An 18,017-nucleotide genomic window follows, 5' to 3' on the forward strand; every position below is an offset into this window, starting at 1 on the left:
TGCTCATTAACTATTCACTGGATGATTTTAAAGAGAGAAATGATTCTGGGTCTCTCAGTCACAGGAGTCTGATTTCACAGTAGTGAATAACACATGCGCCGTCTCCACTGCTCATAATTTAAGTTAAGTGAAGATCCCGTTACATGTTTTGAATGGTCGGATGATGTATATCAAAACCATATTATGTGTAAGAAATCATGGGTTTTAACTTTCTCTTCATGTTCAAGAATACAACACGCGCTGTATGGAAAAAGCCAAAAATAGTGAAGGCAAAATAAAATGTTTATTTATTAATCACTGTAAATTATATCGTTATTATTAATAAAGAAAAACCCACAAAGTCCATATATATTTCAACTTACATGTTATTTTTAAAAAAAGGCATCACGGTGCTTTCCCAATGATGAGGATGCTCATGAGGAAGACCATGATAAAGAAGATCCACATGAAGAATCTGTCCATCACCTTAGCGATCTTCTTCCATTCTGCCCCTTTGGCGCATGTGGCCCTCTGCTCTCGGAAACAGTTTGCAATATATTCGACGTTGCGCACCAGCTTGGTGTCTACACCGGGGAAGCCACTGCAGAACACACAGGGGCCAAAGGTCACAGTGGGGCCTTGAGGTGGAGGCTTTTTGTCTTCAAGGCAGCAGGGGACCTTCTGGTCTTCTTTACAGCAGTCACCTGTAGGGATTTTCCCATTAGAGCCTTCGTATTTCCCGGGTGCAAAGCTGGAGAAGGCTGGCTGGCTCCTCTCCTCTCTGGTGATGTGGTGCTGGGTTTTCACTCTGGGATGGTGTTGTGGCTTGGGGGTCTGAGGTCTGGGGTATTTGTGACCCTGCCAGTCCTGTCGGCCACTGTGACCGACTGGTTTTCCATTCGCATGGATATGGGAGTTGAGGTGCTGGTGACGGGTGTCTTCCTGGGGGAAGTGAGAAGACGAAGAGGAGGAGGAGGAGGCAGAGGCACAGTTCTCGCCCACCTCATAAACAAAGAAAATCTTTGACATGTAGTCAATGATGAGGACTTTTGCCCAGTGGGGGACTGGTTTGGCCTCTGCACCACAGAAGTGGATGTTCATGATGAATATGGTGAGAGATGTGGAGGCTGTGACCATGGTCATGGTGGCAATATAGTACTTCCCTGTGCAACAGATAGGAACAAAAGCAGACTGGAGCTGAATTTGCTCTTAGAACTAGAAAAAACAATAATAATAATTTCTTTGGTTGTCAGTGGAGATTTTACTCAAAAATGTATAAACAGTACAGAGGCTTTATTTAAAAGACAGGATTGCAAGCCTCTATAATATTGTATTATATAATAGCTGCTCTACCTATTGGTCTTAACACAAACACTCTCTTACCTATCAGGGGCACACTCTCGGATGGAGGCATGCTTTCAGCCACCATCAGCTGGAACACAGTGAGGGCCAGGAGAACGGTCACCCCGAGGGAAACCTTCTCCCCGGAGTCGGCAGGCAAGTAGAAACCCAGGGGAGCCAGGAAGGAGATGAGGAAGCAGGGGAGGAGGAGGTTGAAGATGTAGAAGGAGGAGCGGCGCTGCAGGAGCACCGTGTATGTGATGTCTGGGTACGGGTCAGAGCAACAGCCGTACATCCTGACGCTCTTGGTGGCCGGCATCCCGTGACACTCCCACTCCACATTTTTCACAAAGTCCGACAGGTCGCCGCTGTCCATGCCCATAATGATGTCTACCTGGAATTAGGTGTAAGGGATGAGTAGATGGTGGAGGAGGCACACAACAAGCTCCACCCACTTACACCTTCCAAGTGAAGACAAATCCATCAAATGCATACACACACTTATGCACACACAGACCGAGTGAGTCTTTTTTTTCTACACACCTGGTTGCCATTGTAGGTCCAGGAACCAAACGTCAGGTTACATTCCTGGCTGTCAAAGGGGAAGTAGGAGACGTCCACCTCACAAGAGCTCTTGGTGATGGCAGGAGCATCCCAGGTTATCTCCCCATTGTAGCGCAGCCTCACGTTGGTGTCCATCGGCCCTGAGAAGTCATCGTCGGCTCTGGTGGAGGAGAAAAAGGTTGATGCAAACAACTCATGTGTTATTTAGTTTAAAAAAAACAGTTTATTCCATGCTCTGTGATCACTGATACATTTATTGCAAGGTTTTTTGAAGTGGAGTCCATTAATACACTGGTATATATTAACATATATTGTTAGCGCATTGTATATATTACATGATTATGGCCACTTTAATCAGGATTTATTACAATATACTTATATTACATAATCTGTGATAAAAAAAATGGTGTAGTAAACTAAAAAAACAGAACATATAGTTTATGTTTGACATATGATCTCTGTATGCGAGTGACTGTTAGACAACAATGTTAAAATGTATGCTTATGAACAAATATTTACCTATATATTAAATGCATATTTCTATTTCCTCTGTTTTAGCTGACATTTTTTACTCATAATTTAAGAAGCTTGTTACTGTTAAATTATAATGATAATCTTACAATTAGTGAGCTCATTAGTGACGCACCCTTGAGTAATGTTAGTCAGGCTGTGGAAGTGGCTCGCAAGGGCAAATGTGTGTATATCTTGTCTGTTGTTGGAATAAACATAGAGCTGCAATAACAGAGCATAAAACCATGAAGATCAGGAAGTGTGTAAGTGTGTGTGTGTGTGTGTGTGTGTGTGTGTGTGTATGTGTGTGTGTGTGTGTGTGTGTGTGTGTGTGTGTGTGTGTGTGTGACGTACGGGCGTACTTGTTATAAAGGACAAGGTCTGGCCTCCACACAAGGCTGCTGGGAATGTGGATCACCTCCAGTCCGTCGTAGTCCTCTTTATCCCACTTCAGGTAAGCATCGTGCCACGTCTGCCTGATCCACAGGTAGGCGATCAGCACCTGGTTCCTCTCATCCTTCAGTCACAATCGCACAGATGGGAAAAGACACGCACATACTTATATACGCACAATGGATACAGCAGCTTAAGGAGAGATCCTCTTGGTCTCCTTCTCAATTCTCTGTTGCTCATTAACTACCAGCATTACGAGGGGCTCGGATTATCACAACTGCTGAAACCCAGACCCGTCCGTCAAGATCAGGTGGATGAGCGGAGTAGCCGGCCGATGGGGGTGGACGGGGATGGTTTTGGTATCGCTGCTGGAGCTTCACTGAAGCGAACCAATGAAAACATAAAGGCTTTGTGGAATAAGATACTCCAACACGCACATTGATTGTATGTTCACTCCTGTGACAAACTAACATCAGGCACCACAGAGATGTCAAATACAGTAGGAGAGCCGTTTCCTCTCTTCAAGCACATCCTCACACATGTGCACAACATACAAGTGCAAATTGACTGTGTGCTGACACAGCAATGAACCAGAACAGGAACCTGAGCCCGCTGAGTAACAGTAAGCCCGGCGCTGTCTGTCATCCATCCACATCCACATCCACAAAGTCATCCTTTGGTGACCGCAGCGTCCATGAAAACACAGTAAAAATGTATTCAAATGTAACATCTTCTTGTAGGTTGAGACTAGTGTGAGTACTTGCATGATCTCGGGGATTACCACTAGGTCGTTTTACTGTAACCAGGGGTGTAATGTGACTAATTGAGCAGCCAAGAAGATGACTATTGCTTTTTCGGTAGCTGCTCCAAAATTATGGAATGGTTTGCCTTTGCACGTTAGACAGGCTCCTTCACTGCCCGTTTTAAAAACATATCTTAAAACCCTTGGCTTTTAACCCAGCTTGAGACTTTCTTCTTGCTTTATTGTATCGTTTTTATTGTTTTAAATCTTGTATTACTTTATGTTTTTATATTTTTTATTATTAATGTACAGCAGTTTGTTTCAGCTGCTGTTGTTTTTAACGTGCTTTATAAATAAAGCTGAGTCGAGTTGAGTTTATGGTGATGTAATGCAGAATGAGCTCGTAATAATTATGGGAAATAGTCACATATTATGCATCAAAACAATACAAAATATTTCCTGCTCTTTAATAAAAACTTTGTGTGAATGACGGCTTCATCCACAGAGGTAATATAATATAGGAGAGATCATAGATAAACAGTTACAGATTCTAAATAATATATGTTGTGGATAGTCCTGTTGTCTCGTTTAAGGAGATGTGCTTTTTTAATCATTAATTAATTACAATAATAAATTATGGTTGGATAAAAACTTCACATAGGCCTTCAAGGAGCACTTGTGCATTTCGATATAAGGATCCAGCCCTGGTACCCACCATGTCTTTGATCTGAGAAAGGGTGATCTGTAAGGTGACGTTGAGGGCGCTGTCTGTGTCATCCACAGGCCGCAGAGCGCTGGAATAATTCTCCATCAAATCGTTCAGAAGCTTGTGGGCATAGTGACCCTGAGCCGACTGAGCCACTGGAGGGGGAGAGAGGTGATCAGCATCATTTTAACGTTTTGGACAAAACAAACCCAGTGCTTTTTAACAGAGCAGTTTGTGCCATTACTTCTGAACAAACTCTTGGTTTAAGCTGTATTTTTCCTCACGTTGTACTGATTGTGCGTTACTGTTGTGATTGCATGTATGTGATTGAATATAATGATATTGTTGTAGAATGGAAAAACTATTGTAATGTGAAAAATTATGTAGTTTTTTGCTTTGAAAGTCCAATTCCTCCTAGTGAATCCCGAACAGGTGTGTGTGAACACTATATACTAATAATATTAATACATTAAGCTCTTTGGATGCCTTGGGGAATGGTTTGAAAGCCAGATTTTCATAAAATATATATAACATCAACGTAACTGGACTGCTCTCAATTAAAAGTCGGTTTGTGCGTAATTACGCACACGGCAATGCTTTAACATTATTATATATTTTATTTGGGGGACCACGTGCGTAGCTTAAACAAGTTAAAATAGTACAAACTTATCAACAATAGCAAAGAGATCCATATCGTCCGACTCACCTTCAGGAAGCAGCATCGCCAGACAGATGATTGGAATCATGTTGAGCATTTTTTTTAACGCCTCCCAGAAGAAATAAAAGCGAACCGTGAGCGGCAGTCAGAAGGTTTCATCATCTAACAGGCCGACATGGTGGCCGTTCAACCCCAGTTAAACTCAGTTTCAGATAGCAGGGCACCATCTCATCCGGCCGTCCTCGCGGTCAGACCGGCTCTTACCGCTTGGCAGGGGAGGCCGCGCGCGTCTGTCTGCTGAGTGAGCCGCGGAATAAAACTCCGGCTATCACATAGCAGCAGCAGCGGACCGAGAGGAAACAGGACGCCCGCGAATCATCGCCTCACCACACGGCGGGCTATTCAGCTGTCAGTCACAGGGAGGCAGTCAGGTGAGCTGCTGGCCCGCTCTTGCAACGTGCTGCCAACACCGGGGAGCGTACATGGAGGAGAAAACATCAGTCATACATTCAATTAACATTATGGCCAGTGTGGAAATAAATAATCATCACTTCGTCATATGTCATTAAATGTAAAGTAACAAAGGAAATGATGGAGTTTCAGTCAACCTGATGCACTTTCTGCAGTTTGTATTTATACATTATAAATTATGAATAAAATTTCTATTAACAGTTAAACTACTAATCCTAATGTGAATTATCTTTTCCAGGTTGGTGTGCTAAGTGGAGTCCTGTTGAACCTGCACCAAGGTAATTCACTTGGTGTGCATTTTAATAACAGAGTGATCGTCTCAGTGCCATTAGACGAGCCAGGAGGCATGCCTTTTTGGGGGGATGGTTGGAGAGATATACCAACATCCAGTGGAAATATACAAAATTAGCTTTTGTCACTTGGGATGCATGGGAAACCTGCTGGTATACTGCAATACCGTCCCTGAGGTCATTCTAAGGACCTATACTACATACTGCAGTTCAGTAGAAGTAAAAAAACAAAAAAACAATGGCAGCCTTTTCTTCCGTTTGGTGTGAACACGCAGGCTGTAAGGCAGTGATCAGATCAACGCCAGGGGTTCTTGGAGAGGTTCAGCATGGCACAACATGCCACCAGGCAGGCCATCTGTTACTGTGCTCATTCTCAGCGTGTGCCTCACTGTAAGCAAGGTGATCTGTGAACATCACAAGTGCCTGCATCACTTCCTTGTCGATGCTCCAAATCTAGGAATTAGCTCGCTCAACCAGGCACATTACATTACAGCAGTATGCTGAACAAGTCCAATGCACAGAAACGCACATATGCATAATCCATTCCGCAGCAATTCCGCATGCACATTCCTCATCTAAATCGGCTCGCTTGCTCTATTTTCACTGGGAATGTAATTCCCTGTAGGTTCAATTTGGTCTCGTAAAGTTAGTGCCGTAGCCTAGTTTTTATTCAAATGTATGCACAGCCAAACAAGCTTATCCTAAACAAGCTGGATCCTAAACACCACCAAGCAAAAACAGTATATCTATTTTATATTTACACACATATTAATATTGTGACGGGCTTAGACCTAAAATAATCTGAATGTGATTGGATATTATATTGTTGCCAGGTAGTTTCTGGCTGTTTTTTCAAAAAGGGAGGAAATTATTCCAGTTGAGAAATATCACACGGCACAGCAAAGATATGTCACAGAAAGGACAAAAGGTGGATTAATTTACACAGACTTTAATATCTTTATTTACAGATGAATCCTTGACATATTTATCTGTTGGCGTAGTTAAGATGATGCAATCTTTTTTAAACTCATTTTTACCTTTTTTTCCCCCCCATTCAGACTCGTGACAGGTTGTGTTTCTGCTGATCATGTATTTCGTTTGTTCCTTTTCTTTCAGTTTAAAAACAAGAATCCAAATGTATTCCTGCAGGAGGCCAAAACCAAATAAAAGTTTTTTTTTAAAATGTGGGGAAAGGGACAGGTGTCGTAAGCGATGTCGAGAAGCTGGGGTTTGCTGCAGGAGCTTTGGGTTTATCAGGCAGTTGAGGTGGGGAAAACGTGGCATGAAGTATGGAGTATGGCTACTGTGTGAACACCTGTGTGACACTTTATGAGCAGGTTTCCAGAACAGGGAATAAGCCTTGTCCTATATGTTGTCTGTATAACGCCATGCTATCTGGTGCACTATATTTACTTTCCCACAATTTCATTAGTATGTCCCAATTGTAACCGCAAAATATGTAACGCCCTCAAAAAAAAAACCCTGTGATGGCACAAGAAAATGATTTACAAGGGTCCTAAAATGGAAGGTTACTACGACACAGTGCAAAAAGATACAAATTTAAAAATGTGTTTAGTCTAGGACTTGGCTCAAACCCCGTTTAGAAAATGAGCCCATAAGTGTGTAAAAAAAAAATCATGACCAGGTCCAAAAGAGCCTCCTTGAATGGCTTGACCTGCTCCTACAAAATGTTTTTCACAAATTAAAGTAAATGCACTGCATAGGCAAGGATAAGCCGCTGACAGCCGCTTCTTGGACGTAGCCAAAAAAAAAGCTGAGAGAGTTGCGGGTGAGTATGGGGTCTTAAGTCTGACATTTGCTTCAAAAAGGGGGTGAAGGCGTGGTTGAAGTTTTGATTGTTGCGGAGTGGAGTGACCTTAAAGAAACCAAAGAGAAGAGCTCACAGAGCGACTAATTGGAGTGTGATACAGCAGAGATGATGAACGGGGAGGAGAGATGCCACACAGACGGGATAGAGTGGGGGAGGAGGAGAGGGGAGGCATGGAGGTGAGGCGTCCACTGTGAAACAGAGGGTGCAACAGGGGGAAAGACGCCATGAGACAGAGGGAATTCGGAGGAGGGAAGGTATGTGTGAGGAGGGCGATACGGATCAAGAGGAAGATGAAGAGGGTGTCAAGATTCAGTTACTGAGCAGAAGCTCCGTCGCCGACTCCACCTCCCAGGATTTCGACGACAACGCCACTATTACTGCATTCTGGGAAGAAAAACATTGAGAAACACGGTTTTATTCTACAGCAACGTTTGACAGTGCAGAGGAGGGGAGGGAAAAAAAGTTGAGATCCTTACTTTTTCAAAGCCCATGGCACAGAGTTTGTCTATTTTGCGTGTGTACTCTGGACTTGAGACGGCAGCGCCTGCATAGACATGAGACCAGAGTCTCGCTGTCTGTTTGAACATCTCTGGATTCTGCTTGTACTGTGTGAGGAACAAATGTGGAAGAACAGTGAGTTTGTTTGAAAGGGACTCATCCGCACAACACTGTCAACTACTGACACATTGTGCTTCTCTACTTGGCTTATATCCCCTAAGCACACGGCTGCATACCAGCAGAATAGTAGTACACTTTTAAATGTAATGCAGGTGTAGATTTCCCATCATCATAAACTGTTTTGCAGCTAAACAAAGCTACAAGGAAGGACACACACACACACACACCTTTAACAATCAACAGACAGCAGCAGGGTGAACAGGCTGTGGCTGGGGTGGATATTGTCTTTTAATATCCTTTGGGCTCTTTTCACCAGAATCATTGATGCTTGGTAGATGAATACCAATGATGTTCTGGGTGGGTTTTAATCACCCCGTTTAGAGCCCTCCTGTCCTGGGCCATGGAGGCCACGTTTGTAAAGATTCCAAATCAGGATGCTTTCTAAAGCTCCTCTGTAAAAATTCAAATGAACTTGGCTGAAATACAGCCATTTATGAGCTTGATGGCCATGCAGTCATCACAAAGCTTGTCCAATCATTAATTTCTTGTTTTGATATGTTGCTTAAAACAGGGGATGGGGAAGCATATATAGGGAGAACCAAATAATCCACGCAGTGCATCAGTCTATCTAAAAGAGTGCCAGGATCAATTGTGTCAAAGACAGCACTTAAGTCGGGCAGCAGTACAATTCATCACATGCCTGTGTCAGCATTCATTAAGGTTATTTCTGCAGTTGAGAGGGGCTGTCTCAGAACTATGATATTTGACACAAACCAGATTGTTTTCCATAGCATCAAGAAGCTGTTGAAAAATGTTTTTCCCCCCACGCTTGAATCTTCAAGATAAGATGATAATTTATCTAAAATGATCAAGCACAGTTTTTTGCTTTCAATAAACAATAACAAGGCCACCACAATAGGTCAGCTGACACAGTCAGAATCTGGAGGGCACAATTCAGCGAGCTGACTGAGATACACGTTTTTTGGCCAGGATTCAGTTAACAACATAAAATCTAAATCTGTAGGAAAAAAAAGAAAAAAAATCCAATTAATGTCTTGTTGGAGAGGGATCTTACATTAAGAAAAGCCATATTAGTATTCTGTGCTAGCTTGGAGCTGAACTGGAGCTAGAGCTGGGGTTTTGGTCTGGATCTCTATTAAATTATAAATATTGCTTTGTATGCAGAGTCTGTTTTGTTTGGAAGACCTTTGCAAAATAAGTACAGGAATCTTAAAACTATGTGAAACTGACAATAGAAGAGCTGGAAAGCTAGATGGGGGGCTCCTGAGGTAGATAGTTGTTGTTAAGGGAGGTTGAGGGGAAAGCAGCTAAGAACAGGTGCAATTGTTGACCCTGATCGTGTGAGCTTCTTGTTAGCTAGTTGATAGTGTGAAATGTGTTTGCTGACATTGCATGTGTGCCCTCAAAGCTGGGATGGATTCAGTGCACCCCCAGAACAAGTCAAAATCATCAATAAACACAAACTTCTTTGCTTCCATGCAAAGCCTGGGATCTTGGGCTGTGCTGAACTAGCCTCAGACTCTGGAGCTCCTATGATGATGGAGTTGGTCCACAGAAGAGTGAGATCATTGTCCACTACTATAGTGGAGCAGTCATGGGAGTAGGACAGCACAGCCAGAGGAGTCCGGGACAGTGAGGTAATTTGCCTGAGCCGAGGCGACAGCGGGAAACTCTAAGTTGAGCTTGTCTTTCTCTCTGCGCTCAACTTCCAGACAAGTGATGCTTTCCTTCAGTTTTTCAAGTTTGACACTCAGCCATCACATTTGCAGTCTGTAAGCCCAAGTGTCAAAAGCTAGCGACCAGCTAGCCTAGCCACCAGGCTAAAAAAAAACAACTTTGCAACCAACACACACACAGCATACAGTTTGTGTTTTGAAAATGTGTTTGTGAGATGAATGCCATCAGTTTTCCAACAGGCTGAACTGAAAACTGCGGGGCCTCGTCGTCTAGATGGCAAACGTCACATCGGTGTGCAACACCTTCCAAACAACCCTAACAGCCTTTTCACATCTACAAACCATGAGAGGCTGTAGGGTGTAAGTAGCAAAACACAATAGACTAACCCTCAGGAACCCCAACTAACATTATGATAGTTATTTTAGCTTAAACACCAACATAATAAGCTGAGAAACCTTGGTGTAATCACTTTAGACAACTGTAACTGATGTGTCAGAAAAAATGAGCTATATCACAATACAATTGTCAAAACATAAATACACTTGCACACCCACCTGATTGGCTACCACGGCGTCCTGTGGATCATCTGGTTCTGCAGCTGCCAATAAGGCTTGTAGTGACAGGAGGACCGTCCTCAGTGTCATCGCTGCTGCCCTGAAAGAACATACAGGAGATCGTTTAGTGCAACACCAAAATAAAGTCATGGACTTTAACCCATGTGCTCTGTTACTGCATGGGAGTGGCGTGGGCAATATCATCAATACTTAAGATGATAGTGGACCAGCAGGTTTAAACACATTTGATCCAAGTGTACCTGGACACCTATTCGGATTAGTAATGATTGCTTTCCACATCATCAGGCTCACTCATGTATTTAACTTCACTGTACCTATGTTTTATATTGTACAAATATATCATAATAAGTATGAGTACATATCGGGGCTAAATGCATATTCAAATATTTCTCGTCAATTTTTAGTTTAAATTATTGACAAGAGCACCGTATTGTTATATCACTATTGACAGGAGAAGGCATTAGAACAGCAACTTTGAAAATGCAGCAGCTTTGGAAGGGAAACACTGTCTTACATGACCAGAAAAGTATGTAATGGATGAATTATGTTCGGGTTGACGGAACACAGTCACTCACCACTGGTCTTTGAGAATGTCCAGACATATTGCACCTGTGACTGAGCTGATGTTGGGATGCCAGATCTTTGTGATAAACCTCACCTGAGAGATTAAATGAAAATAGGACACGGTAAATCATTTGTGGATTAGCACAGTTAATGGAATATTTATCAAGTCGATGTCTTTAAGGAAAGGGATGGTTCTCAGGATGAATGACGGTAATAAATCCCTACCTTTGGTGGATTGAATGGATACGTCTCTGGAATTTTAATTTCTAGTTGATATCTACCCCCTGGAAGAAATGAGGTGTCACAATTATTCAACATTTGGGACAATATTTCAAATCGTATGATAAGAGGGTAACTGTTAAGATGTAAATGGCTTTGGTTTAATTATTAATAAGGATTAAAAGCATGTTGAAATAGTTAGTTGGTGAGGCCTTCTCAGAAATTAAGGTGTTGTGTCAGTGAAGCCAGATATCACATAACAGTCTTGTGCAACCATGTCCACAGCCAGAGTGTCTAAACGAGCACCTCACCTTCATATGGTGTGTCAGGAGGTCCTGCTATCTCCCCCTTAAGTTCTGTGAAGTTCTCATCCACCAGATCCACCTTTATCTGGTTTTTGCTCGTCTGGAAAGAGTGAAAAAGGCAACGAAGCGTTACAACTCCAGCAGACTCCAAAGTGTTAAGCTAGCTTGCTGTCAAACTCAAAAATCTGCCTATGCAGCAGAAGTTGACATCAGCCCCGCAGCATTAGCCAAAGTTGACCTCAACTTGTTGCACACATGTCACGGAATCCACATGTAATCCACCCTCCAACGTGGGTTAAGATTAATCTATGCCGATGCAAGGAGGACACTTGTGGGAGCAAACATCGGGCAAACACGCGGATCACAACAACCTATCTTTGCTAACACGGCTAGCTCGGTTACCATAGAAGGTATGGTAAACTAGCCAGTCACGTTAGCAATATGAACTCAGGGCTAAATTGTTTGCAGCGATGCCTCCATGGACCCGATAAACTCCTGCTAACAGCAGTCAGACCCTATACAGTAACTATCTCAAAGCGGCATCGTAATAACGAGCGTCGGTGGCTATTCTGGAAACTGGACGCCGTGTCTCGTAGTTAGCTTCAGCTAGCAGCTTCGTGATTAGAAAGCTGACAGTTAGCGACGCGTTACTCGCATTCAGCCTCCTAGTCAAATACATAAACGACGAAAGGGAACAAAAAAATTAACTGGCAACCATGACAACCAACCTCTTCGCTCTTGAGCACCTCCTTGAACTCCCGTTTTATCCTCTGAACTGCGATGTTGGCCATGGTTCCCCCTGGTTCCCGTCCGGTTGGGGCCTCGCCGCCGTCCGACCTGACTAGCTTGTTCTTCCTACAGTATCGCTGCACTTTTTTGGGGGTACAACCTCAAAACAGCCGCAACGTCGTTGGCCGGTCAGTCCCGGTTTATCGATGTGATGTTATAATTCTTTAAAATAGCTCAACGCGAATCTGTCATCTCAAATGTGTTACAACGCAACGGTTGGTCGTACCGAAAACATTTTAATACCAAACTGCATGCAGTCTGGAGGAGAGAGGGTCATGTGACCTGTATTGCCATCCCGAACACCTCCTCCCATTGGTCAATCCGTTGATGATGAATAATTTAGCATCATTGTTATTATTGGTGGTGTTATTTAGATCTTTAAAAAACATATGAATACGTATGTTGCATATTAGATCATCATCTTTAACTGCAAAATAAAAGTGATCAAACCTAAAATAGTTATACAAGGTGTCACACAATGACTGGCAGATTGCATTTAATCATTATGTGATCATTTACTTTTAGTCAAAATGCTGTAAATTAGTTTTCAAGTCTCAAGTATGTTTCACGTGAAGAGCCCATTTCTTTCCATTACCGCAGCAAGGACCTCTTTCTTTTCCACCTTATGATCCATATTCAACTATCTGTTTCACATTATACAAAATCAAAGATATACTTTTGAAGATATTCCCCTAGGAATCATGATCACAACACATGAGGATACACTGTACTATTTGTGTTGGTATTTTACCGATTTATTTTTAAACATAAAAACAGATCCGTGTTCCACATTGTTTCACTAGGGGGCATCATTGTCCAGTGGAGATTCATACATTCGGCGTCTAACAGCAAACATGTCTGGTGTTGGAATAAAGTGGATGCCACTTAAAAATATGTATTTTATTATAAAAACGTGTTCTTAAATATATTTATGCAGTTCACAATGAAGTCTGAACTAAACGTATGTTGTGTATACTTGTTTGTTTATAGTGTAAAATATATTAAAATCCCATTTTAATTGGATCCACACAATAGAGTAATCACTGACTGACATTACAAGAATCGTGACACTAACCTATTTTCTCAATAATGGAGGTTATAGTTACGGTAAAGCAATTCTCCTCCTTTATAATAAACTACACAGCCCACATAATCAATTAACACATTTCGTAAAAGAACATGTAAGCCAGCCAGACTTTGGCATTCAGTAAATTTGTTGATTTTATGGTCATTTAACTTTATCAACAGACTAACAAAAAAGAGTTTTCAAATATTCCTAACCGACTACCCTCCATCTAAATAATCCAATATTACAGTGAAATGGATAGACGTGTTTTAACAGTAATTGTTCACGCGCACAGATACAAGCATCATTGGACCAGACGCAATCATACATCATTGCTCTTCTCTTGAGCCACACACAGTTTGTCTGCAAGTCAATATCTCTACCGTTAAAACTTCAGAGGTGGACATGAGCATACGGGGACTCCTTCCCTTCTTCTCATCCTGTTCATTCCCCGCCCCCTGCCTCTTGTTTGGTTTCTCCTGGTGATGATCACGAAGATGACGAGTGCTGTCAACATAACGGCCGTGATGAGGATGCAACTTCCGAAGACCATCATTGCTTTGTTCTTGAACAGCCAGTCACATAGAGAGCAAGGTTCGTGCCGCTCACTAAACCTGCATGTCTGCACGGTGTCGTCTTCAGGGAAACCACCACGACGGATGATTTCTCTGTAGACGCCGATGGAGGCTTTGGCTTTGGATTGGTGGTGGGTTGAGGTGAAGAGGCCAAACTGGGGTGCATGTCGATCTTGCAGTTTCCACACGTAGAAGCCATGCAAGTTTACTCCATCTAGTTGGCGAGCTAGAGACAAATAGCATAAAGGAGAAAAGTAGGATAAGAATCACTCATCGACTCTCCAGTTTCTCCTGATACGAGTGATATGAATGACCCAGTTATACGTTGTTTTACTATTAAAAAAACAAACAAATGTTTAGAATTCATGCCAAAAGGTAAACCCATGTTAGAAAATATCACGTGCAAAACAGATGATCTGAGGGCCATAAAGGGCAAAGTATGAACACAGCACTGATCAACACTGTCTCTCCCCTCCTCTCCTTTTTTATGATCTTCTTGGTTTCTCATTAAATCCGGGCTTTTATAGTAGGAAGATCATAAAACCTGCATTGCCTGTTCCTCTGTGTCAACATCCTGAGGTCAATTGCGTTCCTACTGAAAAATGACTGAGCAAAGAGAAACATTACCTTTGAAAGCCTCCTGCAGGTAACTCCTGAGAAAGTGTTGCCTGAGTTTGTCCTCCACAGGAGCCTGATCATCAACCCCACTGGCCGTCACAACGATGGGCAGACCCACTCCATACCTCTGGCTCACCCAGTTCAGGATCTTTCGCAGGCCCCGGGGCACAAGAGCCTGCCCCAGACTGGAGGAGGGCCAGGTGGGGTCAGAAAGGATTAGACAGCCGTGATCAGGCGGTTGTTTTTGCGGAAAATTGCTGTGTGTGGGGGGATATGGAGAGACCAAACGGGTGGTAAAATGGTTCAGTGCAATAAAACCCAATGTCCCTCTCAGCTCCTCCCTCTCAGCCTCAGTGAAGCTAGGAAGAGTGTATCCAGGGAGGCCCATTACTCGAGCTCTCTCCTCCAGGTATGCCCTCATTTCTTGTGGATAGTCGCCCTTGCTATGCTTCTCCTCATATCTAGTCCCAAGCAATGGGTCTAAGAAGCGACCTAGCTCAAACAAAAGGAATCTCTGTGTCGCTGCTGTATGTGAGTCAAGGAAGGGGTTTGCAGGTTCGGCCCAGTCAGCGTGTAACGCAAGTGATACCAGTGCTCTATGTTGAGCTGAGTGTTCCCTCTCGTACAGCCTCCAGGCTTTTGCATGAGCCAGAAGAAGGTTGTGCGCTGCCTGATGCTTCTCTTTCCCACTGGAATACACATCTATCAGTCTGTTTGGCTCATTGACGGTGATCCAGTACGGGACCCAGGAACCCAGTTGCTGGTAGCACAGGGCTGCATATTCCTGAAAGGCAGCCACCGTGCTGTAGTTGAGCCAACCGCCGGAAGCGTGCAGTGGCCCAGGCAAGCCCAGATATGGAGCTCTGTGCGTGGGGTAGTAGAGAATAACGACGGCCTTCAGGTCCATCTTCTTGAGCTCAGTCAGAACACAGCGGTAGTACCTTTTATCACAATATGAAACAGGGTTATAGAATCACCAGTTAATGCGTGTGGACAGAAAGACAGACAGAGCCACATATCATCATCTTTTTTGTGTTTGTGTATTTCTACCTCAGAGTTTCAGTGTTCACATCAGAGAGGTCTCCCCGGGGTAAAATCAGAGACCAGTTTAGAGCGAAGCGGTAGTGCGATGCCCCAGTGGACGCAAATAGGCGAAGATGACCACGAATGGCCAAGTAGTCGGTGCACTGGGCTCGTCTCGTGTGGATCTTCACCCCTGGGACTGGACGCAACAATCCATCCCCTGTCAGGTTCCAGCTGTACAAATGGGGGTCAGTAAACTGTGGTGAGAAAGGGTAGAAGTGGACCTACAATAACAAAAAAGACAAAAGAATATCAGGGTAAATACGGAATAAATTTAGCATTTTTGGGGGGTACAATCTCTGACTTGTCTGCTCAGTTTATCTCTCCTCTTACCTGCAAGGTGGAGTCAGCAATACCCCAATGAAACTCGCAGGGGAAACGGCCTTTTATCTCCGTGGAGGTTTTGTCACTGGGGAAACCATTGTCAGTGATAACACGCCTGTAGTAGTGAGCAGTGGTCTTGGGGGTCCTGGATCGGTTTGGTTGGCTGAAATCAATGTAGAAAAGGCCTCGCCTAATTGTGAAGCCATAATTCCACTCGAATCCATCCACCAGCGACCAGGCACAGTAGCCAATCACCTGCACATCGTCAAACTTGATGGCTATGAGGGAAACACAACATTAAAGGGGAAAGTGTTTTTTTTCTGTTGACTTATTTGCTTGTTTCCATATCTTCTCTTACCTTGCAGGACCTGGTTGATAAACTTCTTCATCAGGTAAATGGCCACCGTGTCCTCCTTTCCCACACTGGCTTCAGAAAACCAGCCTCCCTCGGTGACCAGCACCTTCGGGTCCCCATACTCCAGCTTTATCCAACCAAGTATGCGCCTCAGGTCTGGTGTCAAAGTCTGCCCATACAGGATCAGGCTTCTGCCCAGACGGAGGTTGTTGGGCCCGAAGGACAGAGCGAAAAAGTCAGCTGTTTTCTGCACCCAGAGCTTCTCCTCAGGGGAGAATGTGGGCAAGAGGGCCCCATGTTTGATTTTTAAAGAGACCGGGTAGTCCCCATCACCAAAGATGGGGTTGGCAAACCAGCCAAGGGCAGTCTCTATTGACTGCTGGCAAAGGTCAACATTACCAGCTGTGACTTGGCCTCTTGGAGGCTCGACCCAGTGGGACCCCAAAACAATGGACACTTTACCTTTCTGAGCTGGACGGAAGCGAGAGTTGTAGGTGTGCCATGCTTTGGCATGTGCCTGGAAATCACAGCAGACACGTTATTATTACACACCGTGCACCGCTCAATTGTACATGCTACAGTAGGAAAAGCACACGTAAATATTAAAATGATGGCTGAATTTCATTTAACTTCAGTTTACTGGGTCACACTTGAACAGAACAGACAGTTTCTTAGCATCAGTATAAGTGTTCTTTTCCCTCCATAAGTCAAAATGTCATGCTGTGAAAAAGGTCCAACATGCATTTAAAAAAATACATATTGCTGTAAATACAGCAGTTGATGAGAAAAGAATAACTTATTTTCACAAAGTTTAATTTAAAGCTGTATACGGTTCATTGAGATATCTCTAACTAACAGATGAGCAACAAACAAATGGAGCCAGGACATATCTTCCTTAGGTGGATAGAGTTATTATTAAAAACAAACTTTGACACCAGATAATCTCTCCTTGTTCATGTCATCTGCACGGTGTTAGCTGTCTACACACTGTCTGTGTTAGACTGTATAAATGTGAGGGATTATTAATGAGGCATATCTCCATGACTTCCTGTCACACACTGTTATGCTCCAGCACAGAAATGCTGATGTGGTGGACTTTGACCTCAACGTCTCTTCAAGTGTCCTGTTTACTGATCACAAATCTGTCAAATGAAATATGGTCAGCTGGACATCGGGGAGATAAAATAAAAATGACCAAGTCAGGATTTGTACTTGGCTGCACTAGTTACAAGTACATGTTCATACATTGTCTGAATTGATTTGATTCAGTCTGTGCTCGCACTGCTTTCTTGTGTTTTGAGGATGCAAACATCATTGAGCACCATTAACTCATATACTTACTGCAGAGGTTCAAAGTTTACAGACAATGAGAATCATTAGCAGATAAAGCACAATATGAGTACACACTATATTAACAGACACCTATTAAATCATTTGACCCTGTCTAACTTACCCTGATCAGGTTGTGGGCCACGATGAGTGAGCCAGCGGGACCCCCTGTTTCTCCAGGAGCGTGCACACCTGTCCCATACCCCTGCACAGCCACCAGGTATGGATTATGCATTGTGAGCCAGTACCTAACACGGCTCCCAAACGTGTGGAAACAAAAGGCAGCGTACTCTTCAAACAGTTCCACAAGTGTGTCATTTTTCAGCCTCCGTAGCGCTCCTGCAAGGCTTGCGGCAGGTCCCAGTGATAGAGGGTGACGATGGGCTCGATTCTCTTTTCCAGAAGGCCCTCTAT

The 18,017-nt window shown here is 43.4% G+C and overlaps 3 protein-coding genes across 3 annotated transcripts in view; all 3 read right to left on the bottom strand.

Moving 5' to 3' along the window:
* Positions 1-337: 337 nt before the first annotated feature.
* LOC311013968 (neuronal acetylcholine receptor subunit alpha-9-II) lies at positions 338-5,209 on the bottom strand. Its single transcript, XM_084010291.1, has 6 exons — positions 4,942-5,209; positions 4,245-4,390; positions 2,757-2,911; positions 1,864-2,044; positions 1,363-1,714; positions 338-1,142 (listed from the first exon to the last, which is right to left on the bottom strand). Exons 1-6 carry the CDS (start codon positions 4,988-4,990, stop codon positions 385-387), a joined length of 1,641 nt encoding a protein of 546 aa, XP_083866417.1. The 5' UTR covers positions 4,991-5,209; the 3' UTR covers positions 338-384.
* A 1,378-nt stretch (positions 5,210-6,587) lies between these two features.
* Positions 6,588-12,501, bottom strand: ube2ka (ubiquitin-conjugating enzyme E2Ka). The gene is made up of 7 exons (XM_084009133.1): positions 12,193-12,501; positions 11,471-11,564; positions 11,166-11,224; positions 10,952-11,034; positions 10,356-10,455; positions 7,962-8,090; positions 6,588-7,869 (listed from the first exon to the last, which is right to left on the bottom strand). The coding sequence occupies exons 1-7, from the start codon at positions 12,253-12,255 to the stop codon at positions 7,795-7,797; spliced, it is 603 nt and encodes a 200-aa protein (XP_083865259.1). The 5' UTR covers positions 12,256-12,501; the 3' UTR covers positions 6,588-7,794.
* Positions 12,502-13,118: 617 nt separating this feature from the next.
* klb (klotho beta) overlaps positions 13,119-18,017 on the bottom strand; it is a gene marked incomplete at its 5' end in the record, with an annotated part of 5,400 nt that continues 501 nt past the window's right edge. Inside the window, 7 exon segments of the mRNA XM_084009917.1 lie at positions 13,119-14,120; positions 14,522-15,453; positions 15,563-15,819; positions 15,929-16,197; positions 16,278-16,791; positions 17,728-17,927; positions 17,930-18,013. Of these exon segments, the coding sequence (XP_083866043.1) occupies positions 13,705-14,120; positions 14,522-15,453; positions 15,563-15,819; positions 15,929-16,197; positions 16,278-16,791; positions 17,728-17,927; positions 17,930-18,013 (2,672 nt within the window). The 3' untranslated portion in view covers positions 13,119-13,704.

This window comes from Eutrigla gurnardus (genome assembly GCF_963514095.1).
Source record: "Eutrigla gurnardus genome assembly, chromosome: 5".
Lineage (NCBI taxonomy): Eukaryota > Metazoa > Chordata > Actinopteri > Perciformes > Triglidae > Eutrigla > Eutrigla gurnardus.